Below are 24,823 nucleotides of genomic sequence, written 5' to 3'. Positions count from 1 at the left end.
CACTGATTCACCTACTACCCTAAACCATTCCTGTTCATTCGGACGGAAAAGGGGGATGAAACTTATATCAAATTATATAGTGGATGATGGCGTCCTCTAGAACGAAAACTGCGCATTTTTTACCTTTACCACCCTTATCAATCAAAACTCCCCCACCTCAATATCGGAGACCGGTGGTAATCATAACATATTCACATCAATCAGATAGAAGTATTGTATATGATGATTCGTCTATGGCATATTATATCCCTGCACCGATAGGATCAGATCTGAATTATGGATTTGATAATAAAGTTGAAAGGAATGAAGATGAGGATGAACATTTAGATGGGTTATGTGATTCCCTAAGACACCTCGAGGAAAGCACTGGTAGTGCACAGCATGGTGATGGTAGAGGGCAAAGAAAAGGTGGTATAATAACTTGGAGAGGAATGATTACTCGGTGAGTATACAACCATAACATCGAGGCAGAAATCATAAACTATGACCCGGGCTTCAGATAAGTTGACATAAGGATTTCTCCGTAAGCATCATGACAGCTCCGTATAATGACCGCGAAGCGTGGGACATGACTGCTATAGCACTGGACGGATCTGTTTATATCGAGTTGTATGACCCACCGGATGTAAAAGCCAAGAGGTAAGTCTAGCTTGTCATTATGCACTTCTCGTGCATCATTCTTGAACATGATCAGAATTGTGAGAATCAAGCTGATTTGATCCGAATTTTAGACGACAGGATCAATCGTCATGGGCATGGCAGACGTATATGGGATACTCCTTCGAATCTTTTTCCGCCGTTCCTTCCGTACAAGAAGAAACGGATAATGATTGGCCAGAAGGATGGGGTGGTAATGTGAATACAAATGTACAGGTAAGCTGATTATTGACGAACATAAGTGATTTTCTCCTTTGACTGACTACAGAAACATCTACAGTGGTGCAAGTCAGTGAAGTACCCTCCTAGCTTAACAAATGGTTTATACTGATTAGGTGAGACAGTGTAGTTCGCTCAGCTATCGGTGATATACCCTTATGTTTGGGCGGGGAAGTAGATTGTGTTAGAGGTAAGCGGTGACCACAATTCGTCACCTTTGGTCTTATAGCTCATGTTGTCACACTCGTTCAACCTTTTCCAATGTTTAGCCGAACCCGGCACCTCACATCCTGGTCTCAATAAATGTGTGGAACTTAAAACCAATAAAGTGATAGAGAATGAAAAGCAGGAATTTACTTTTCACAAGTAAGCTCCACTCTAATTTGGAATATAGGGCAAAAAAACGACTAAAAAGTGTTGTCGTTGATCAACAGGAAATTACTGAAGCATTGGGCTCAAAGCTGGTTATTGGGTATCCCAGTAAGTTATACACGGCTGCCTATAATCTCACATGTGTCTCTCAGTGTTCTGCAGAATTTCTCAGGATCGACAGCTGACCAGAATTAAAAGGAAATACAAGTAGGCTTTCGTGATGATTCAGGTATATTACGAAATCAAAGAGGATTTGAAACAGAAAAAATTCCTAGATTGTGAGTGTCGCTCCATATTCTGATGAGTTCCTCAAAACAGTCACTACCATGCTGTCCCCATCGAATGACATCGGCTGATGACATTCATTCATCTAGTATCGCGTCAATACCTTCACCACGCCCTCCCTGGACTCCGAACCCATGCTTACACTTCCTCTATGCGGTCTTACAGTTAGTTTTACATCATGTTCTACCAACTGATCCATGTCTGAATTGTCCACATGGAAGAATAAAACCGGAGGACCCATTACCTAACGCAACAATATGGCGGTTCAGTTTCATACCTAGAAGAGGATGCGAATTGTATAAGGTTGGTGAATTAGGTATAGATGAACAAAATGGTAGATGGGGAGGAATGTTAAAAGAAGATTTTGTTAGATGGAGTATGAGGTAACCGATATTCTCTGAAGTATCATCGAATTGATGATTTGTGATCGATTAAAGTGGTCGATCCTTTGATCAACTTTGCTGAATCAATTTGTACCTTACTCAAAGGAATGAATTGAACAAAACATGTATCAAGCTTACTGCGATAGCTACTACGTATATACACCTAAAGGAGGAACAAAACCTGAATTATGTCGAGGTAGATAATGAGGAGATAATATCTAGAAAAGTGGTGGTCGCTACTGATTAAGTATCTTACTGACCTTTACAAAACGCAAAAATTAATCACCTCAAAAACAATCAAAATAACAAAAAAAAAACCCTTGTTCGACCACAGAGCAAGACAGTATAGTAAAGTGGCTCAAAAGAAAGCATAGAATCGATAACTTTTACAACTTGATTCTAGTGTTCACCTAATCATCAGTAACACACAACGCTCACAACGCTTAATCAAACAAATAACAAGGTAGAAAACCGTAAAAACAACTCAAACAGTACAATCTGCGAGCCTGAATCACGATTCTCTGGTGATCATTATAAATATATCACACGCAGTCATCGGAATTCACCATACTCCATTCATATCGTTAGAACATGCCTATACTAGGATTTGGTGAAGAGAATGAAGATGATTTAGCCTCATCAGCAGTAAAACCTACAGCAACCAAAAAAGATGATACTGATGACGCTGAAGATACAAAACCTACAACTGCATCCAAATCCATGGATGAAGATGAGGAAGAGGATGGACATACTTCTTCCACCACAAAAGCTAAACCTACACCTGCACCGTCCAAAGATGATGATGATGATGAAGAGGAAGATGATGAGGATGAGAAAACGAGTATCACGACTAAAAAGAAAGAAGTCGAGGATATGACGTCTACCAAGAGTAAAAGTATGACAAGCTCAGCATCAGAAGGTGAAGAAACTGGTTTAGTAGATGGAGCTCAAAAATGTTTGAAAAATGGTACGGATAGTGATGAATGTTTAGATGTATGGCAAAAACATTCAGGTGTAATTCTATTTAGTGAGATTTATGTTTATTATTATTTTATCCTTTAATTCCCTTCTTTTATCGTACGCCGTGCCAACATCAATGGTTGTCTCTGTATACGAAATCATGACATCTTGATTGTTCCCATACCGTTTTGGCTAACTCAACATTTATTTTAATTTTACTTCCTTTGTTGTCAGGTATATTCTTCGGTATTTTCTTGATCATCCTATTGATTGTCTGGTTAAGAAAAAGAAGTAGAAGGAAAGGTGAAAATAATGGGTTAATTGCTGGTGCAACTGGTAGACCAATGTCTATGGCATAATCGGTGATGTATACATACTGTAGTATGGATGTAGTCACTGCTCGATAAAAGCGATAATGTTAATCTGACAAAAATGCCTACCTCGAGTTATAGAAACAGATGCGACAGGATAATATGGTTAGTTTTGGTCAAACAACGATGCTTAACGGTGTATTTTCAGATTGAGTTGCACTTTACAGTACTTCTTTTCCGAAGAATACGTATGGTAATGTTATGGAAAACAATGCACACCTGTATACCAAATCGTACTATTCATGCCTTTTACATCTTCGAGACGATCAAACTTTGCATGCGTCTGTGAGCCACGATCAGTGCATCTTTCTCTGCTGCTAAAGATGCATAGGCGAGAGAAGTTTCCGCTTCTCCGGACGGCTAGTCCGATAGAATTGAAGCAGGCTGGAATAACTTAATCTACACTTGTATATGACTACTTTGCGAAGATTACCTAGACCTTATCTAGATCGAATAAGCGCGCATAATTTCCCGTACGCGTTGTTCCAATTGATCGGACTAGACCGATATCTAGTTCTAATCTATCATGTATATGTCTATCATGTCAATGCAAATAACGTAATGTTAAGCGAGTCACAACTCGTAGATGTGAGTAGATTATATATATTATCTCATCAAACATCATTTCCTTTTCGACTCAATCAGATTATCGTCGTTATAGAAGATAAAAAGTAGTCTATTATATCTCAGATATATCTCTATATTTGTCTCTCTTATGACATAGAAGCACCATCACCAAATAATATAAATCACCTATTCATAGAGATAAAGTTTATCAAACATGGGAGATATCGAAATTGGAAGTAAACTATCAACAACAACAAGTCCGTTGATAGCTACAAATACAAATGGCAAAGAATCTAAGCCAATCACTAACGGACATTCCTCGTCAAAGAAATATGATCCAAAAGAATTTTTAAGTGATAGATCCAAAATCACCCAAATTGATGGTAGTAAGTCGATTTTCAAACGCGCGATAGTACAGATAAATATACAAGCCAAAGATCTTCCATACGGTGCAGAACTGACTGAATCTTGTTTGAACGTGTCATAGTTAGAGGATTGATGGCTGTTGAAGGTCCTGGTATTGTCTCTTTTGTAAGTCCCCCTGCTTACTTACAAACGTTCACCAGCATTCATAGCTAATTTGATATTGTTTATCTAGCTGTAAGTTGTTTTGAGATGCCCACTTTCACCTGCCCACCTGATAAACAAATGTTGGAGATAAACGATTCCATGGCGCATTTTTCGCAGGATCCTCAGACATGGCATACAATAATCAGATGTAATGCATATAGAAGATGAGAATAGCTGAAACAATAATGTGCTTGTGCTTTTAGCGCCGGTCGACCAAACCCTTCAACATTCCCGTTCTCATCTATAACCTTAAACCTAAAACCACCTTTAGGATCAGAAAAATCACTTGTGGAAACACCAGAAAGTATAACAATCGATACAGAAGATTTAGATATTGCATTACAATATTCACCTTCACCTGGTATCAAAAAATTGGTAGAATGGGCAAAAGATTTACAATCTACTGTTCACAATAAGAAAAAAGATGATAGTTGGACTGTTAGTTTTGGCAGTGGATCTCAGGATCTGATGTCTAAAGTGAGTTTTTCCAAAACCCATGTCATAGCTTTACACGTTTGATTCAGTGTTACGTCTCAAGGCAAAAAATTTATGTGAATCCTCTTCTTTGTATAATAGGCATTCCATACTTTACTTAATCCAGGTGATCCAGTGTTGTTGGAAACTCCTATCTACGCAGGTGTCCTTCCACCACTTAGAATCCTGAATTCTGAAATGATTGGTAAGTATCAAGCACCACTGGATTCGTATTATTCCCAAGTCGAATAGGATGAGACTAATCTGAATGTGTATTTCATAGAGGTCGACGTTGATGATCAAGGACTTTCAGCTAAGAATCTCGAAAGGATATTATCCACTTGGCCCGCGGACAAGAAGAGACCCAGAGTTTTATAGTAAGTTGTTTGTTTAGCGAGACTGTTTCGCGATGCGCCATGACTGAGTCTCACTATCGATTGAAAATATAGCACCTCACCTACAGGTAGTAATCCATCAGGATGCTCTGCGCCTAGAGAACGAAAACTAGAGGTTTTAGAAGTATGTAAGAAATACAATGTCTTTATCTTCGAAGGTGAGTTCAGGGGCTGTTCTGCTTTTGAACGGTAAACCTGACAGGAACTTGAAGTGCTGACAACCTCATTTCTTGTTGTGTAGATGATCCATACTGTATGTTTACTAAGTTGACTGAAGTCTTGCATGTGGCTAATCCATCGTTTTCTTACCCACAGATTATCTTGCTACCGAGCTCATTCCAAGTTATCTCGAATTGGAAACCGAAGTTTACCCTGAAGCAGGACATGTCATCCGATTTGACTCGTTCTCCAAACTGCTTTCAGCTGGTTTACGATTGGTGAGCCGATTTTGAAGCTTAAGGTCGTATGATGGTAACTAATGTATTTTGTATATAGGGCTTCGCTACTGGACCTAAGGAGATCACCCAAGCTATTGATGTCCTTACTGCTGGAGCCAACTTGCATACTAGTGGTGTCTCTCAAGCTGTCGCTTTGAGATTGATGCAACATTGTAAGCATTTTTATTTTATGTGATACCGATGAGGAGACACATCTACTATTCTATCGTTTCCCGCTGCAACATTATTGCTAATCAGGGTCTGTTCATATTTAGGGGGTACTGAAGGATTCCTTGCTCACGGTCGAGCTGTAGCGAAACTTTACGCTGATAGACGGGCGGAATTCGAGGCTGTAGCTCACAAACACCTTGATGGATTAGCTACATGGGTATCGCCCGTAGCAGGAATGTTTTTGTGGCTTGATTTGACCCCAGCAGGTATCAATGATAGTTACGATCTGATTAGACATGAAGCTTTGGCTAAAGGTGTTTTGGGCGTGCCTGGTATTGCGTAAGTCTTTGGAGTCCTCAATATACTTCTTAATACTGCTGATTGGATATTGTTGTTCAATTTCGATACACAGGTTCTTCCCATCAGGCAGAAAATCACCTAATGTCAGATTATCATTTTCGATTGTTGATCTTGATCAAGATACGGATTTAGGTTTTGCAAGGTTAGCTGAAGCTATAAGGGATAGACAGAAGGCTTTAGGTTTGGCTTAAACCGATTATATCTTCAGGTGACGATTACACATTGTATATACCTTTTTCACCTTCCTATACAAGTTATTTAGCCTTCCAGTTCTCCCTGATACGACAAATTTAGGATATGTAGGATCAGGACAGTGCCTGTCACGTCAACCAAGTAATAGATTTGCGGACAATGATCATATTGACTTTTGCGTAGAATATAGAATAGATAAACAAGATGAGATTTGTAAGGGATTGCGTGTCGGTTCCAGAAATATAATGGATAATGCAATAAAAGATATCAGTATTATATACTATGTGTAGACCAGCTTAACTTAGGCTCAGCACCGCAGTTGGCAAGGTGAATATCTCACAGAATGCTGCACAGACTGTTTATATATGTCCCGTGCACTGCCAAAATCGACTTGATATACGATAAATTATTCCACTGAATCGATCGTGTAGCATTGCCGTAGCTCAACGGTTAAAGTGTAACCTTATCGAGTATGAGGGCTGTGGTTATTGAGCTTATAATACTCGCAAAAGTTCAATGTCTGTGAAGCATACTGTACGTACTCGATAGTGTATGAAGTGGATCTTGGGATGTACAGACGAAGTAAAATCAATATGAGCGGAGGATGTTTCGTCGGTGCAGATTGGCGTGTCAGATTAGACGAAAATGTATACTCTACAGTTGAAAAGCTAAACAGTAATAATTCAGTACCGTCTTGAAACCTTGAAATTGAGACGCACGATCAAATCTCAATTGGGATTTTTTTTTTAAATATTATTTGCATCCTCGATAGCTTCTTGTTTGGTCTATCCGTTAACTTCTGTCAGTGACAATCAAGTACGATTAGCGTCATTTCAAGGAGGGAGGTGATATGTCATGACACTCACAGATATTCAATAATGATAAGAATAACAAGGAACTTTTCACGGTAGGTTTTGATTTATTCGATAAGCTTTGAGTTCTGTTGCAGATTCACCAACGCAACCTTATGTAGTATCGTACCATTTGATAGCCCGGTTCAATTGTATGAACAGGGTGATATCACAGATGTCATTCAACAAGTTTAAGCCATTTCTCGTGTCATATCTACAGTAATATCATGATTGATCACTGTACTCGTAGCCAATTTGATGCGATAAGGCTGACTCCTGTATGTCAGCATATATATACATGTGCATGTACGCATATGTACATACAAGAAACAAAATTCTTACAAGCACGCTTGGAAGAGAAACGATTGCGTATCAATGACTTAACCTTTACTATTCCCATACAGACATTTTGATCCTACATTACATTTCATCTTACTTCACATACATATACTAATGAAGCAAACATGTCATCTCTAATCGTAATGTCGAACACAACCACATCAACTCCAGTAAACTGTACATTCTCTTACCTTCCATCTGCGACTTATCTATGTGGTAAAGAAAACTCGACCATTAGTTTTTCAAGATTAGGTCCAACCTGTTTGATCCCTTATGAATCTGTTCAAGCAATACAATACGACAATGTAACAACACCTTGTCATAATCATTCTCAACCTCAGTCGATTAGATGTCCTGGTGTACCATTGAAAGCTACAAAGTCCGGCACTAATAAGGAAGTTGAATACCTCTCAAAATCTACTTTTAAGGTTATTGGTGTTGTAGCTTTGATTCTGTCTTTAAGTCTTCATTCCTTACTATAGGAAGTCAAAGTAGCAATCATTTAAAGTTAAAGTGCGTTAGTTGCTCATGGACATTAGTACTGTTAGAGAATTGCTATGGCTTGTATTTATAATGGATTCAGACTGGTGAAGGGTATATAGCCTATATGCAAGTAAACGATTTCCCCTCCTCTCAAAAAGAACAAAACGCATGCTTATTAACAAATTGTGATTCAAACAACAGGTTAGTCCTTCATGCATTTGAATACTACCATTAATTTCGAAAAGGTCGACTTTCTTGAAATAAATTCTGTATGATAAGTTTATAGTTACCAGATTTCTTGTTTCCCAGATTACTTCGTAGATAACGTGTTTATCGATATTTTACCCTTCGATGATCGCGTAGCAAAATTGTAAAGACAAGCTACTGTTTATGGCCCTTTTGAAACTCGAAACTTGCTCCTGTTTCGAGATCGCGCGATCAATTCAGCCTCATCTAATTATTTTCTTTCTTTTTGGTCGTTGGTTCTTTCTCTTGAGGTAACAAATCAGAAAGCGGTGTATTGAGGTATACTGTAGGTTTGTTAACTGTATAGCATTTTCATCCACAGATCAAATGAAACCCGTCAAAATCACTGATTTTCCGTTCCTAGTGATTTAAATTATTCGTAGTGATTAGTAAACGTTTCATTTTGTGACTGATAAGAGATGTATCCATATCACCAGATAAGGAACAATCATGCTGCTCCTATATATGATGTGAAAGTCATATCATCAATATTCCCACCAATCTCCCCATCAACGATAACAGAATGTTGTTCATCATCACCAGCCGAACAAAACCGATCATTCTTTTCTTCTATCTATTGGGGAGAAATGATATTACAGTTGTATACCAAAGATGAAACTTGGTTGAAGGGATTATGTAATTTGTTCGCTCGATCACAACTTTTTTAATTTATACCACGTGTTTACCTCCACCTAAGCGCGTCGTTTGAATTGCTGGTTAATGGGGAATGGTATTTTGCCGGTATACAATTGACATTAATTTAGCATCCCCAAAAGGTAAAATCACTAATTATGACCGAGCACCAGAAGCTCAAGATAATTTCGAGAATATGTATGTATTATTTGTTGTTGCATGCTATCGACACTTGCTATAGGTTACGTACCTAAGTTTTTACCATCAAGTTCACCTTCACTTGATATTCTTCCCATTCATCCTCTTTCTCTTTTTTGTTTGGTCGTTTCTTTAGTTAGCTGTCAGCTGTCGTGGAGATCATCTGTATCAGCTTCTTCTATCGTTCTTGTATTTTAACGACTTTTTTACTTTCAACCTCCACACCCCTTTTCGTCTTTATCTTTGGGTAATTTGATCACATAACAACTCCATCAACTACACATCAAAAAGGACAAATCATCACCCAATATGTCCGCTATAAACGGGACAGCTGTCGATGGTCATTCAGACCAATACGATCATGCTAAAGTAGCTCATTTCATCGGTATGTCAACCTGAATACATCGATTTAATCGGTTAGAAGGGAGAAGCTGACGATACCTTGTTCTTTCTTTCTCCCTATAGGTGCTAATAACCTTGAGGTAGCACCAGCTGGTAGAGTGACAGACTTTGTCAAAGCACAAGGTGGTCACACAGTAATCACCAAAGTGAGTATCACTCTTGATATCTTTTCTACCATGAAGCTTTCTAAACGATTTTGATTAGGTTCTTATTGCAAATAACGGTATTGCCGCAGTAAAAGAAATTCGATCAATTAGAAAATGGTCATATGAAACTTTTGGATCAGATAGAGTGATTGAATTCACTGTTATGGCAACTCCAGAAGATTTGAAAATCAATGCCGAATACATTAGAATGGCCGATAGATATGTTGAAGTTCCAGGTGGTTCAAACAACAATAACTACGCAAATGTAGATTACATCTGTGATGTAGCTGAAAGAGCTGGTGTACATGCCGTATGGGCAGGTTGGTGAGTCACAACGCTTGATTCAGTCGATTTGTCGTAGAGTTATATACTTATAACCGTTGCAATAGGGGTCACGCATCCGAAAACCCAAAATTACCAGAAAACCTTGCTAAACAGAAAATCGTTTTCATCGGTCCACCTGGATCAGCTATGAGATCTTTAGGTGATAAAATCTCTTCAACAATTGTAGCTCAACATGCCGAAGTACCTTGTATGGCTTGGTCCGGTACAGGTATTTCAGATACCATGCTTTCACCCCAAGGTTTCGTTACTGTACCTGATAAAGCTTATGCCGATGCCTGTGTAACATCATGGGAACAAGGTCTTGAAAGAGCAGAAAAAATTGGTTATCCAGTTATGATTAAAGCTTCAGAAGGTGGTGGTGGTAAAGGTATTAGAAAAGTTGAAGATCCAGAAAAATTTAAAAATTCCTTCCAAGCTGTAGCTAGTGAAGTACCAGGTAAGTATCCGATTCGATCTCCTTTTTAGAGCTGTATACTCATTATTTTGTTATAGGTTCCCCAATTTTCATCATGAAATTAGCTGGTTCAGCACGACATCTTGAAGTTCAACTTATGGCCGATCAATACGGTAACGCCATTTCCCTTTTCGGTCGAGATTGTTCAGTTCAACGTCGACATCAAAAGATCATTGAAGAAGCTCCAGTTACAATTGCTAGACCTGAGAAATTCGAAGAAATGGAAAAGGCAGCAGTTAGACTTGCCAAACTTGTCGGTTATGTTTCAGCTGGTACTGTTGAATACCTTTATTCCCACTCCGACGACTCTTTCTACTTTTTGGAACTTAACCCTCGTCTTCAAGTAGAGCATCCTACTACGGAAATGGTCAGTGGATGTAATATTCCAGCTATTCAACTTCAAGTTGCTATGGGTATCCCCTTACACAAGATTAGAGATATTAGAACTCTCTACGGTATGGACCCTCACGGTGTCACCGAGATCGACTTTGACGGTACAAAACCTGAATCCGCCAACACTCAACGAAAACCTAAACCAAAAGGACATGTCGTTGCTTGTAGAATTACTGGTGAAAACCCAGATGCTGGTTTCAAACCTTCTTCCGGTAACCTTACCGAACTTAACTTCAGATCCAACTCCAATGTTTGGGGTTATTTCTCCGTCTCTTCTGCAGGTGGTCTTCACGAATATGCCGATTCTCAATTCGGTCATATCTTTGCTTATGGTATGGAACGTAGTGAAGCTCGTAAATCAATGGTAGTAGCATTGAAAGAACTTTCGATTCGAGGTGAATTTAGAACTACAGTAGAATACCTCATCAAATTGCTCGAAAAACCTGAATTTGAAAACAACACTCTTACCACACAATGGCTTGATGGTCTTATCGCTGAAGGTATGACCTCTGAAAGACCTGATCCAACAGTTGCAGTCGTCTGTGGCGCCGTAGTCAAAGCTCATATCGCATATGAGGCTTCTCTTGCCAAGTATAAATCCGTTCTCGACAAAGGTCAAGTTCCTTCAAAAGATACTCTTCAAACCTTCTTCAAGAGTGAATTCATCTACGAAAACGTTCGATACTCCTTTGCCATGGCTAAATCATCCCTTTTCTCATTCACCCTTTACCTCAATGGTGGTAGAGTCTTTGTTGGAGCTAGAAGTTTAAGTGATGGTGGTCTTCTTATTTCGCTCGAAGGTGCATCGCACACTGTCTACTGGCGAGAAGAAGTCGGTGCTATGGTTCTCTCTATTGATGCCAAAACAACTGTTATTGAAGACGAGCAAGATCCAACTCAACTTCGATCTCCTTCACCTGGTAAACTCGTTCGATACCTTATCGATTCCGGTGACCACGTCGATGCTGGTGAATCTTACGCCGAAATTGAAGTCATGAAAATGATTATGCCTGTTACTGCAAGTGAAAGTGGTATTGCCCAATTCATGAAACAACCTGGACAAACATTAGCACCAGGAGAATTACTTGGTATCTTAACCCTTGATGACCCTACAAAAGTCAAATTCGCCAAACCTTTCGAAGGTATTCTTCCAACTTTCGAACTCAAGAATGGTCGATACGGTACTAGACCTCATCAACGATTCAGAGAACATCTCGAAGTCCTGTACGATAATCTCCAAGGTTTCGATAACAGTGCTTCAATCGGTAACTCAATTCGAGTTGTTGAATCTGTTCTTAGAGATGCCGATTTACCTTACTCTCACGCTCAAGAAGTTATGTCTGCTCTCAGTGGTAGAATTCCGGCAAAACTTGAAGAAGAAATTAGATCAATCCTCGATTCGGGTAGAGCCAAAAACAGTGAATTCCCTTCACTCAGACTTAAACGAGCTATCGATTTCTACATAGATGAAAACGTTGCTCCTAAAGAACGAACTCAAGTCTTGGCTGCTTTGTCTCCTATTCAAGTCATTATCGATGCTTTCGCACATGGTCTTAAAGTTCACGAATGGAGAACATGGGCCGACATGCTCAACTACTTCGCCGATGTAGAAGAACCATTCGCTGATTCTACACGAACTGCCGAAAACATCGTTCTCAAGCTTAGAGAAGACAACAAAGATCTTGACGCCGTTGTCAAACTCGTTCTCTCACACAGTAAAATCGCTTCTAAAACCAAACTCATCCTCGCTTTACTCGACATCGTCAAAAGTGAATCCCCTCGTGCTTCAATGACTCCTGAAAGTCATGTCAACGAAGCTTTGAGTAGATTAGCTGCTCTCGAATCTAGACCAGCTGCCAAGGTCGCTCTTAAAGCTAAAGAAGTATTGATTGTCGGATCCCTTCCATCATACGAAGAAAGACTCGGTCAACTTGAACAACTCCTCAAAGGTTCCGTTACTACAAGCTACTATGGTGAACTTGGCTCAGGACACAGACTCCCTTCAGCCGACATGCTCAAAGAAGTTACCGATTCTCGATACACCGTCTTCGATGTCCTTACCACCTTCTTCGAACATGAAGATCCTTGGGTCGCTCTCGCTTCACTTGAAGTGTACATTAGACGAGCTTACCGAGTTTACAACGTCATGCATCTTGACTACGAAGTAGGAGAGAACGGTGAACCCAACATCATCACTTGGAGATTCAAGCTTGGCGCTCCTCAATCTGAACCAGTTACACCTCGTGTCGATTCAATGAGAGATTTCACCCGAATTGCTTCTATGTCCGACCTCAACTATGTCGTTAACACCAAGACTGAACCAACTCGATTTGGTCTCATGACTTCATACAACAAGCTTTCAGAACTTGAAAATGGTTTCTCCAAATTATTATCTATGTACGCTCCATTCAGTCACGCTGAATTTGCTGAGAAATACGGAAGTGATGCTAGAAGTCCTCATGTTATGAACGTCGCTTTACGACTTTTCAACGGTGATCAAGAACTCACCGATGAACAACTCAACGAACGATTCCACGCTCTCGCCAACCAATACGCTGAAAAAATTACCAGTAAAGGTATTCGAAGAGTATCATTCATGGCTTGTAGAAAAGGTCAATACCCATCTTACTTCACCCTTCGACCCACATCCGATGGTTCATGGAAAGAAGAGGAAGCTATTAGAAATATTGAACCAGCTCTTGCTTATCAACTAGAGCTTGGACGATTGGTCAACTTCAAGATCACACCTCAACCATCCACCAATAGACAAATCCACGTCTACCACGCTGTCGGTAGAGAAAATACCTCTGATGTCCGATTCTTCGTTCGAGCCTTATTGCGACCAGGTCGATTCCAAGGTAACATGCAAGTTAAAGAATACCTTATCTCTGAAACTGATAGACTCGTTGGTGATATCCTTGATACCTTAGAAGTTGTTTCAGGTCAAATTAGACAAGCCGACTGTAACCATATCAGTGTTAACTGTGTTTACTCTCTCAGTGTATCTTTCGATGATCTTCAAGAAGCCCTTGCTGGCTTCATCGAAAGACACGGTAAGAGATTATGGCGATTGCGAGTTACTCAAGCAGAAATCCGAGTTGTCATTGAAGATGAAGAAGGTAACCCATTACCAATCCGAGCTTTCATTGAAAACGTTTCCGGTTTCGTCGTTAAATACGAAGCTTACCAAGAAGTTACCAACGATAAAGGTAAATCAATCCTCAAATCTGTTGGCGAACAAGGTCAATTCCATCTCCAACCAGTCAACTTCCCTTACACCACCAAAGAATCTCTTCAACCTCGACGATACCAAGCTCACGTCATTGGTACCACCTACGTCTACGATTTCCCTGATCTCTTCAGACAAGCTGTCGATAAAGCTTGGAGACAACTTACTCATTACCTTCCTCACATCAAAGTACCTTCCGACCTCCTTGATGCTTCAGAACTTGTTCTCGATGAAACAGGTGAACTGTTAGAAGTCAACAGACCACCTGGTCTCAATACCTGCGGTATGGTAGCATGGGTATTTACCATGAAAACACCTGAATACCCTAAAGGCAGAAAAGTTGTCGTAATCTCAAACGATATCACATACCAAATCGGTTCATTTGGTCCTACTGAAGATGAATTCTTCTTCAAAGCTACTCAATATGCTAGACAACATGGATTCCCAAGAGTTTACCTTTCAGCTAACTCTGGTGCTCGTATTGGTTTAGCTGAAGAAGTTATGGCATTGTTTGATGTTGCATGGAGAGAACCTGGTAAACCTGAAAAAGGTTTCGACTACTTGTACCTTACACCAGAGAAACTTGAAAAACTCAACTCGATTGGTGCAGGCAGTGTCATTACAAATGAAATTGAAGTCAATGGTGAAAGAAGACATCAAATTACATCTATTATTGGTTTGAAAGATGGTTTAGGTGTAGAATGTCTTCGAGGTTCAGGTTTAATTGCAGGTGAAACTTCAAGAGCATACGATGATATTTTCACCATCTCCATGGTTACTGCTAGATCAGTTGGTATTGGTGCTTATTTAGTAAGACTTGGTCAACGTGTGGTTCAAGTTGAAGGTCAACCTATCATCTTGACTGGTGCTCAAGCTATCAACAAGGTTTTGGGTAAAGAAGTATATACCTCTAATATTCAATTAGGTGGTCCACAAGTGAGTATACCGTCATCGACTTGGGTTGATTAATTGCTAATCATTTGTGTGCAGATCATGTACAAGAACGGTATTTCTCATCTTGTCGCTGCAAGTGATTTAGATGGTGCTCTTCAAATCGTCAATTACTTAACGTTCATTCCTGGTAAGTTTGCTTCTTGAAACACTGAAGTATTCTGCTAATTCATCTACTACAGAACGAAAGGGCCGAGCTATCCCAATCCTCCCCACTGGTGACTCATGGGATAGATCCGTTGAATGGAAACCAACTAAAGCCGCTTACGATCCAAGAAACTTCCTTGCTGGTTGTTACGAAGATGTAGATGGTGTATCAACATGGAAATCTGGTATTCTCGATAACGGTAGTTTCTTCGAAACTATGGGTGGATGGGCTCAAACTATCGTAACTGGTCGAGGTAGACTTAACGGTATTCCAGTAGCTGTCATCGCTGCGGAAACTCGATCAATCGAAAGAGTTGATCCTGCCGATCCAGCAAACGAAAACTCCCATGAATCAAGAGTATCACTTGCCGGTACTGTGTGGTTCCCTGATTCTTCAAGAAAAACAGCTACAGCTATCGAAGATTCCAACAGAGAAGGACTTCCTTTAGTAATCTTTGCCAACTTTAGAGGTTTCTCAGGAGGAATGTCAGATATGGCTCAAGCAATTTTGAAAGAAGGAGCCAAGATCGTTGATGGATTATCATCATACAAGCAACCAGTTATAGTATATTTAGTACCTAATGGTGAATTAAGAGGTGGTGCTTGGGTAGTATTGGATCCATCAATAAATCCAGAACATATGACAATGTTTGTTGACAACGAATCTAGAGGTGGTGTTTTAGAACCTGAAGGTATTGTTGAAGTTAAATACAGAAAACCTAAAGTACAGGCTACAATGGCAAGATTAGATTCTGAATATGCTGAATTGAAAAAAGCTGCTGAAAACGCTTCTTCATCAGCAGAAGAAAAAGCTCAAGCTACATCTAAATTGGAAGCTAGAGAAAAACATTTACAACCTGCTTATCAATCTATTGCTCTTGAATTTGCTGATTTACACGATCGAAGTGGAAGAATGAAAGCTAAAGCTGATTGTGTACCATGTGATTGGGAAAATTCAAGAAGAGCTATTTACTGGTCTTTAAGAAGAAAATTAAGTGAAGTTGTGAGTTGACATCTGGGCTTTTATTGGAATTTTGAATAAAGCTGATATAGACAAATGATGTATTTTAGCGAATCATGAGAAAACTTTCAACTGCCAATCCTAACCTTTCATATGCTGAAAGAAAAGAATTATTATCACAATTCGTCCCTTCAGAAATTGGATCCGATTCTGAAGTTGCAGCTTACATTGAAAAACAAACTGAAAATGTTGAAAGTTTCGTTCAATCTGTAAGAGATGAATACTGTGCTGAGACTTTGGTTTCATGGTCGTGAGTATATCTTTCCTGCGCAGAACGACAAAAAACCGATTGCTGATGATTTTCGTTAAACTTGATTTTATAGACAAAGTAATCAAGAAGGTGTAATGTCAGGTTTCAAGAGAATATTAGAAGGATTATCACCTGAACAAAAAGCTGAAGTATTAGCTGAATTAGGTGTAAGTCAATAAGTTAGATTACAGTGGTATGGATTAGAACATTAGTAGTAGTTCTCCGGTTTTCATATATAGCATCATTTCTCATTTTTTTGTAAATACATAATATAAATACCCTTTTCTCTTTTTCTCTTTCCTTTTATCGCATAGTTATATATATATTTTTTGGTCTTTATGCTTATTTGATTATACATAGATGAGTAAAATATAGGAAATACAAAGGTTTTTTGATATACATCATGTATATATGCACACATCATGTCTCTACTCATATTTGTTTGTTTGGCTTGGTAGCTTGATCTAGACGTTGCATTACTTGTATAATATGACAAGTTACTAATAAATGAGCACAAAGGAAGAAAGAAGTGCCACAAATACGATTTATTAATACCGAGTTGAGAATTGATTCCGTTAATCCCATAATAGTACGGTTCCTTCTCTCTGTTTGACTGTCTCGTGTTTCCTCTTTGATAATAATAATAATGATAATAGTAATATAATGGTTGTTTTCGTTTGAATGACCGAATTACCACCTGTTATCTAATCTCAAAAAATCAAATCTATCTGTCTCGAACACTAATCCCAAGTGGAGGGGTGTCCGATTGTCATCGTTCTATATCTTATCATGTCAATACCTTCTCAACCTATATCAGCTATCTCAATTAGCAATAGTAGTGGTGATATCAATCAATCATCTAATCAAAATGCTCTAACTTCTACCACTACCACTACCACTGCCACTAGTAATGGCGATACCAATGAAAAGGAAATTGAAGATAATGACAATGTAATACAAGTGAAAAAGGAATTATCTTTACCACCTCCTCCTCTTACTCCTGCTGTTGCTACTGCTGCTACAATACCTCAACATGGAACGACGAATACGAATAAAAATAGACAAAATTCACCTAAAAAGGAAAGACTCGTTACATCTGATTCAGTAGTAGGAGGAAATGTGACAAAACCATTTCCAGGTCAAGTAAATGCTATAGCTGGTCCATCTTCACCACCAAAACCAATACCAAAACCATTGAATCAATGGGAAAATGAATTGAATAATAAAAAAAGGAAATGGAATTTAATGGGTTATAATGAAGAAGAAATTGAATTGTTAGAAGAAGAATGTACAAAGTGAGTTTTCTCAATTCTTCATTTCAACCTGGCTCTTTGAGGTAATATTGAAGAATGTGTATATAATAAGATCAAGAACAAGTATTACGATTATATTCACTTTTCCTTTTCTTTCGTCCTTTTGCCAAACAAAATTATCAAGTGACTATATGTATTAACGCTAATAGCTAATTTTATTTTTCAGTTTACATCTAGCTTTACTATTAGATCAAACATCAACTTTATACCCTGAACCAATACCAAAAAAGTTTAATACTTATGAAGATGTTGTAGATAATTTATTACCTTGGCATGTATGGCAAATACATGATGAAGAATTAGAAGGACAAAATCAATCCAAACAACAGGAAATATACGGTTAGCTTTCAGTTTCTTATTTGCGCTACCAATGAGGAAAAAGCTGATTTCTTATTTTGTTTTATAATGATTAATTATTGATTTTACAGAAATTAAACAGGCTGAAGAATTAGTTAATAGGATTAAAAATGTTAAAAATAGATTCGGGAAGATAAGGAGGAAAGAAGCTGATGTGAGTATTTCCTTTCCTCATTATTCTGATTCCAAGATCTTTTGTTTCGGTATATTGTAACAAGGATATTCAGAACACACACATCTCATGAATATATTTAGATGCTTTTTACTGATTTTCCCATAACTTGATATACTATTTTTAGCATCCATCAAATCTACCAACATTAATATCAATTTATCAACAATCAAATCAAATTGATAAAGAAGAAATATCAAATTTACAAGGTATATTAAAACCATTGAATCATGAATGGACAATAATTGAGAATGAATTTAGAAGAATTGAAAATGAAAAACGTAAAAAAGAAGAAGAAAGAATAAGATTAATCGAATTTGAAAAAAAGAAACTGGAAGATGAAAAGAATAAAAAAATCCAATTAGCAGAATTAGACAAAAAGCGAATAAAAGAAGAAGAAGAAGAAAAAGAAAAGAAAAGAAAATTCATTATTGAACAGGAAACTATCAAGAGGATTACTGAACAAAAGAGGTTACAACAACTACAACAAGAAGAAGAAAATCAGAAGAGATTACTCATACTGCAGCAACAACGTCAACAACAACAGACAAATTCTTCGACACAACCTACACAGCCTACACAGCCTTCCACCAATTTATCTGCCTCAATCCCAACGAGTATACAACCATCTGCACATCCAACTACAACAACTCAAGCTAATATACCTACCACGACCTCAGCTCCTCTCAATCCCCAATTATCCGCAATAACACCTCAAACTTTCCCTCAATCCGCTACCTCTTCAGCTTCACCATCCACAGGACATCCAGAACGCGGTAGACCTCGCGGAAGGCCTAGAGGAAGAGGAAGAGGTGGTATCACGCGACCTTCTATACCAAACACCACTGATCAAGCGAATGGACACATCAATCAAAGTACAGCTAATCCAGCCTCTTCTTCAAATTCTTCACCTGCTGCTTCCAGCAATTTTGGACAATCGGCAACGAATCCTCTGGGTCTCCCTTCCACTACTCCAATTGCTGGACAACCGTTGACAAATAGAGGTCCTGTGAATCTAACTATCAGCATGTAAGTAGACCCTTTACTCTGATACGTGACCATCTTCATGATAAGGGCTAATTAGTGTTGAGCCTCTTTTGAAATAGATCTTTGATACCGCAATTAGTGGCACTAGGGTTACTCATCATACCCACAACCCCAACTACACCTAAAACAGCTGCCAGTATAGTCAAAACTTTGGACGATAAGAAATCTGTTATATTGACAGTGTGAGTGACAGCTTCTGGAAGAGTTTGCTTGTACTTGACTTGTATGTAAGCCGACTTATTTCACGGTCCCTAGGCATCTTGGTTTATGTACAAAAAATCAGTTAGTAGCCTTAGCAAGACTATTGAATATCAATACCAATAAATTGCCTACACCCGCACCTGCTCAATCAGCAAACGGTGCATCACCTCAGCAACCGTCATCAGCCACTCCTAATCCAGCTTCTTCAGTACCTTCTGCTGCCACCCTTGCACCAGGAACGACTGTTCAGGCGACGCAGAATGGTACCAGTCCCAATCAAACCAAAGATCCAATCATTCCGGGTCAAGGAAACGGCGGTACCAGTACCGGAGCAAAATAGAAGGAATATCATCTAATCAATTAAAGCAGATTCGTCAGTTTAATTCTCAATGTCATACCGAGTATAAAACATCAATCAGAATCACAATATCGCATTGATCTATCAACGTATAATATATAATCCCTGAAGTAATCATAAAAATCATACGAGTGATGTTTACAAGTTTGTCAGTTGTACAATATTATAGCATTACGTACTATACATCAGTCATCAATCATCAATCATCATGCATCAGTAAATAGCTAAAATGACACTACTATATAACATACAAGGTTATCTTACTGCGTGATGAATAAGATTATCTAAAGTTGAGTCACCTGAATGTTAAGCGATGTGTTGATGGAATGATTGATCGACATATGATATCTGGTACACTGTATAATCACAATTAAGCATGTCGTATACATTTATTACTTCTACTTCGACACCACAGTTTGAATATACAATAATCTCAGATGGATGTTTCTGTGTCGTCTTCCCTTTCTAAACATGAGCCTTGTCAATTTACTCGTCTAGATCGAACAAATCATCATGTCATCTAGCTATCACAACGACAATGACAATCGCGTCTCAGGTTCAGGTTCAGGTTCAGATTTACGTGTAAGTCTTTATCAATTATAAACCCTTTATCGCCCTTAGCGTTCCACGTGTCTTTCTCAGCTTTAGCGTTTTGTACGCTCAATTATATTACCCTTAAAATCTCGAATTTCCATTTGTTTTTTGGTGAATGCAAATGCTACGCTTTGAGCTTGGATACAAGTACTGTTAGTTGCTGGTGCTGCTGGAAGTTGGACTTTTTTCAATCTTAGCTTCTATCTTTAGCTTTACTTTCGTACCCTTTTCTTCTTGGCTCTTACCTTTTCACTAGTCATATTGGAGGGATCGATTTGCTTACTTCGCAAAAGGTATTTTGTTGGATTTAAATATAGCAACCATTACCATTATATCATAGAAATACTCTAGGTTCTTCTTCTTCTTCTTTTTCACCAAGATCAAGACTAGGCATAAACTCGTATCCATCACTTGGTCTATTGATACCTTCGCCAATTCAAGAAAGATCAAACGAAAAATCAAGATTACCTACACCTTCTTCATTCAGTGCAAGTGATCGAAGTTATCAATTAGATTTGAACAATATGTCGAAACCATTTGTTCCAACACCCAACATATCTCGACCTGGTACACCATCAAGTCAATATAACAAAGATGATAATGCTGCTAGTTCAATGCTCTTAAATAACTTAGGGGCAGAAAGGGAAAGAGAAGGTAGAGAGAGAAGAGAAGAAAGAAAAGAGAATGCTCAATTGAGTGGTAAAGAACAAGGTGAGTTAAGCTGTTTGCAATTAGTGTTGCGCATGTGTATTGAGGTGCCAAGCAAGGTCCAAAAGACAGAGAATAAATACCTGTAAATGTATAGGCAACATTCATAGAGGAGTATGAGATTTCTAAGACACTGTATAGTGCATAGTGGGCAATATACTATAATCAACTCCACTTAAATCCCTCATCGCGATATTCTAATAGCTCTAATAGATAATCGCTTCAATGAATCATTGATATTCCGAAGGAAAACCTGAATCATGGCGAAACGCTTTCGCGATCAGTTTATGACGAGCAGATGGAGAATTGCATGTAGAATCAATGCTAATCTATGCTTATTTTGATTTATAGCCCTGCCTATTCTCTCTTACTGTGCTGCCAGTATCATGATGACAGTTGTGAACAAAGTGAGTATCTGATGCATGATTCTCGGAGCAGTCGTCTTCTAATCGATGGCTCAATTGTTATTATCGATCGCAGTATGTCGTATCAGGTGCAAATTTCACCATGACTTTCCTCTTACTAGCTATTCAATCCGCTGTTTGTGTTTTGGCTGTATGGTCTGTAAAAAGACTCGGTATAATCACCTGTAAGTTGTACTTTCATTGTTTGTCGCTCTATATAGCATGACTTTTGATCAAATCGTACATAAATCTGTTTCAGCCGAAGTCATTATTATGCTAACATCATCCCTGATTATACAGTCCGAGACTTCGACATGAAAGACGCTAAAGCTTGGTGGCCTATCTCAACTTTACTTGTTGCTGTTATTTACACTGGTTCAAAGGCTTTGGTAAGTCCAGCTGATAAAATCCTTCCAATACTGCGATTGGATTGTTAGCTGACATCGCCCATTTGCGATATATAGCAATTCTTGTCTATCCCTGTTTACACGTAAGCTTATTGAGGAGAAAAGATGATTCTGCATCTTGGAGTGGAACTGATCATACGTTAATCTTGAACAGTATCTTTAAAAATTTGACCATCATTCTTATTGTGAGTTATCTGACTTGCGATGTCCAGACCCCAAAATCTTTACTGATTCTGTCATTCTTCATTTAGGCATACGGAGAAGTCTTCATGTTCAACGGTGTTGTCACTGGTCTTACTCTCTGCTCTTTCGCTTTGATGGTGAGTGAGAGCTTGCTTTGAGAACCTGAATGCGAAAGCTAACTACACCCTTTTTACCTTACCATAGGTCGGATCCTCTGTTATCGCAGCTTGGGCAGACATCTCTTCGTTTTTGAACGCAGCTCCTGAACTCGATCCAACAACCGGTCTCGAAATCGTTACTGGTCCCATTTCAACTATTGGAGGTATCAACGCTGGTTACGTCTGGATGGCTTTCAACTGTCTTGCTTCCGCTGCCTATGTGAGTGGGATCCTCCTTCGATCTCACATTTTCAACCCAATACCTTGACTCTCGGCTCCATCGCCCACGCGTTCGCTGACATTCTACGCAGGTCCTCTTCATGAGAAAGAGAATCAAGGTTACCGGTTTCAAAGATTGGGATTCAATGTTCTACAACAACTTTTTATCTATTCCCGTATTAGTTGTTTTCTCTTTAGTTATCGAAGATTGGGGATCAGAATCATTATCATTGAATTTCCCAGCATCAAACCGAGTAATCCTGTTATCAGCTATAGCATTTTCAGGTGCTGCAGCAGTATTCATCAGTTATTCAACTGCATGGTGTGTGAGAGTTTGTGGTTCAACAACATATTCAATGGTTGGAGCATTAAACAAATTACCTGTTGCTGCAAGTGGAATGTTATTCTTTGGTGATCCAGCAAGTTTCGGTAACGTTTCTGCTATTGGTGTAGGTGGTTTAGCAGGTATTGTTTATGCTGTAGCTAAAACAAATCAAGCCAAAGTTAATCAAGCTAATGCTCTCAAAGCTGCTGGAGGAAGAGCATAAACAGTGTTGCAAAATCAAAAGAAGCGGGCGATTAGATTAGAATAGCAAGGAGGAGAGATTGAGGATGGATAGAACGGTTGAATAAGGGATATGGGATATATATCCCTTTTTAGAACCGATATACGCAAATCACATTATCATGTTAATATCAAATTATACACATAAAATACCTCTTTTACCTTTTACAACCAAACATAGAATTTATCAGGCTTTAGTTTTTTCCTTACATTTGGTTCGATTCTCATAGCATACGTTTATATGAATACAAAGTTTATGCACAAGTCTTATAAGCAGTGCATAGGAGGTGCTCTCATTTTTTATTTGGTGGGGTTAGCAGGCTACCGTAAAAATCATAGGCGTTACACGTGGAATGGGATCTGCTGTTTCAGTAATTTAATGTTGATGATGGAAATTACGTCATATTCGTTTGTTTACATGTTATTGTCATGTTACTCGTATTACTCGTACCGTACTGCGTTCCTTGTTTTGGATTCCTTGCTGATGGTGATGATGTATTGACAGATAATATTCCCATTATATTATTCACGAACCGACCCTTGAGAATATGTAGCAATTCATATAATAACTTGCCACTCCAAGTTATTTGACAAACCATTTCTTCCTGTATTTCGAAGAACAATACTTTTCATTGCCTATTTCACTCAATCATAAGCTGAGTTCAATCAATTGTTTCGTTATCAACAATGTCTAATCTCGTCGAAGGTTTATTTCACACTGTCCAAGTGAGTGATTCATTCGATTTTACTATAGCACAACACTATAACACCATCCAATTCAATATTCAGCCTCTGGTCTGAGTACCTATCTAAACAATTCTGAATTGTATCAATGTCTGTTATTTTAGCTGTACTTTACTGATAAAATCTCTCGTACTATAGGGTATATTTCAAAGTATCTTTGCAGTCATCCAAACTGTCTTCGGAGCGGTTTTCGCTTTGGTCAATGGAGCAGTTTCATTAGTTTGGAATGTACTTGAAAGCATAGCTGAATTTGTTGGAGCTTCAGTTCATTTCGTTATCTGTAAGTTTGTCTACATCTGTTAATTTGATCTCATAAATCCTCACATGTCCTTTCAGCTATTCTATCCTACCCTTCTTCCTCTTCTTCTTCTTCTTCTTCTTTTTCTTCTTCTCCACGTTCATCATCATCCGATTTACTCCCAAGCACTTTGAAACCTTCGCTGCCTTTCCTTTTCTTCCTCCATCCTTTATAATAAGGCTAATCACCCCTTGAGAGCTGACATTCGAGATTCAACCTATGAATATAGCCAATATCGTCATTATAGGTTTAATCGTTTTGGGCTTAGTCATTTATAACGATAGAAATAAAAGGGGTACTTTAGGAAATGATTTAAAGAAGAAAGCTCAATAGATCAAACCTCAATTTGCTACAAAGTTTGGTAGAATCAAGCTAGGAATAATCGCGAATGCTCACTCGCGACTCAAATCAGTCCATGGAACAGAAGATGAAATATTTCAATGGTGATCTATATAGGCTTGCTGAGGTGACGACGTGTAGCGTAAGAGTCAGTATATGAGTATTCAATTGTAAATAATGTTTTTATCTGAGATGTATTAATTTATCCATACAGTATTTAGCATTCATGTGGTTCATGATCTTCCACGAAATACG

The 24,823-nt window shown here is 38.5% G+C and overlaps 8 protein-coding genes across 8 annotated transcripts; all 8 read left to right on the top strand.

Moving 5' to 3' along the window:
- Positions 1–86: 86 nt before the first annotated feature.
- L201_005996 (uncharacterized protein) lies at positions 87–1,920 on the top strand (the record flags this gene model as incomplete). Its single annotated transcript, XM_066221721.1, has 9 exons — positions 87–442; positions 529–639; positions 732–873; positions 926–945; positions 1,002–1,066; positions 1,146–1,242; positions 1,311–1,356; positions 1,447–1,526; positions 1,623–1,920. The coding sequence occupies 9 exons, from the start codon at positions 87–89 to the stop codon at positions 1,918–1,920; spliced, it is 1,215 nt and encodes a 404-aa protein (XP_066077818.1).
- Positions 1,921–2,507: 587 nt separating this feature from the next.
- L201_005995 (uncharacterized protein) lies at positions 2,508–3,235 on the top strand (the record flags this gene model as incomplete). The annotated part of the gene is made up of 2 exons (XM_066221720.1): positions 2,508–2,943; positions 3,111–3,235. The coding sequence occupies 2 exons, from the start codon at positions 2,508–2,510 to the stop codon at positions 3,233–3,235; spliced, it is 561 nt and encodes a 186-aa protein (XP_066077817.1).
- A 793-nt stretch (positions 3,236–4,028) lies between these two features.
- L201_005994 (uncharacterized protein) lies at positions 4,029–6,412 on the top strand (the record flags this gene model as incomplete). Its single annotated transcript, XM_066221719.1, has 12 exons — positions 4,029–4,200; positions 4,302–4,349; positions 4,413–4,464; positions 4,588–4,861; positions 4,961–5,063; positions 5,142–5,235; positions 5,308–5,411; positions 5,495–5,506; positions 5,569–5,690; positions 5,749–5,863; positions 5,966–6,200; positions 6,274–6,412. 12 exons carry the CDS (start codon positions 4,029–4,031, stop codon positions 6,410–6,412), a joined length of 1,470 nt encoding a protein of 489 aa, XP_066077816.1.
- A 1,316-nt stretch (positions 6,413–7,728) lies between these two features.
- On the top strand, positions 7,729–8,085 carry L201_005993 (uncharacterized protein; the record flags this gene model as incomplete). Its single annotated transcript, XM_066221718.1, has 1 exon — positions 7,729–8,085. The coding sequence occupies one exon, from the start codon at positions 7,729–7,731 to the stop codon at positions 8,083–8,085; it is 357 nt and encodes a 118-aa protein (XP_066077815.1).
- A 1,387-nt stretch (positions 8,086–9,472) lies between these two features.
- L201_005992 (uncharacterized protein) lies at positions 9,473–16,680 on the top strand (the record flags this gene model as incomplete). The annotated part of the gene is made up of 9 exons (XM_066221717.1): positions 9,473–9,548; positions 9,629–9,711; positions 9,770–10,035; positions 10,101–10,492; positions 10,549–15,068; positions 15,123–15,213; positions 15,266–16,233; positions 16,302–16,501; positions 16,575–16,680. 9 exons carry the CDS (start codon positions 9,473–9,475, stop codon positions 16,678–16,680), a joined length of 6,702 nt encoding a protein of 2,233 aa, XP_066077814.1.
- Positions 16,681–17,290: 610 nt separating this feature from the next.
- L201_005991 (uncharacterized protein) lies at positions 17,291–19,931 on the top strand (the record flags this gene model as incomplete). The annotated part of the gene is made up of 6 exons (XM_066221716.1): positions 17,291–17,796; positions 17,981–18,153; positions 18,243–18,325; positions 18,471–19,372; positions 19,450–19,572; positions 19,646–19,931. The coding sequence occupies 6 exons, from the start codon at positions 17,291–17,293 to the stop codon at positions 19,929–19,931; spliced, it is 2,073 nt and encodes a 690-aa protein (XP_066077813.1).
- Positions 19,932–20,462: 531 nt separating this feature from the next.
- On the top strand, positions 20,463–23,170 carry L201_005990 (GDP-mannose transporter 1; the record flags this gene model as incomplete). Its single annotated transcript, XM_066221715.1, has 10 exons — positions 20,463–20,531; positions 20,861–21,254; positions 21,603–21,658; positions 21,732–21,840; positions 21,956–22,044; positions 22,120–22,145; positions 22,217–22,247; positions 22,314–22,382; positions 22,450–22,623; positions 22,715–23,170. The coding sequence occupies 10 exons, from the start codon at positions 20,463–20,465 to the stop codon at positions 23,168–23,170; spliced, it is 1,473 nt and encodes a 490-aa protein (XP_066077812.1).
- Positions 23,171–23,874: 704 nt separating this feature from the next.
- On the top strand, positions 23,875–24,562 carry L201_005989 (uncharacterized protein; the record flags this gene model as incomplete). Its single annotated transcript, XM_066221714.1, has 3 exons — positions 23,875–23,913; positions 24,070–24,211; positions 24,459–24,562. The coding sequence occupies 3 exons, from the start codon at positions 23,875–23,877 to the stop codon at positions 24,560–24,562; spliced, it is 285 nt and encodes a 94-aa protein (XP_066077811.1).
- Between the last annotated feature and the right edge of the window lie 261 nt (positions 24,563–24,823).

This window comes from Kwoniella dendrophila, chromosome 8 (genome assembly GCF_036810415.1).
Source record: "Kwoniella dendrophila CBS 6074 chromosome 8, complete sequence".
In the NCBI taxonomy this organism is placed as follows: Eukaryota; Fungi; Basidiomycota; class Tremellomycetes; order Tremellales; family Cryptococcaceae; genus Kwoniella; species Kwoniella dendrophila.
Note: the sequence above shows the minus strand (reverse complement) of the source record. Positions and strands in the feature narration are given on the sequence as shown.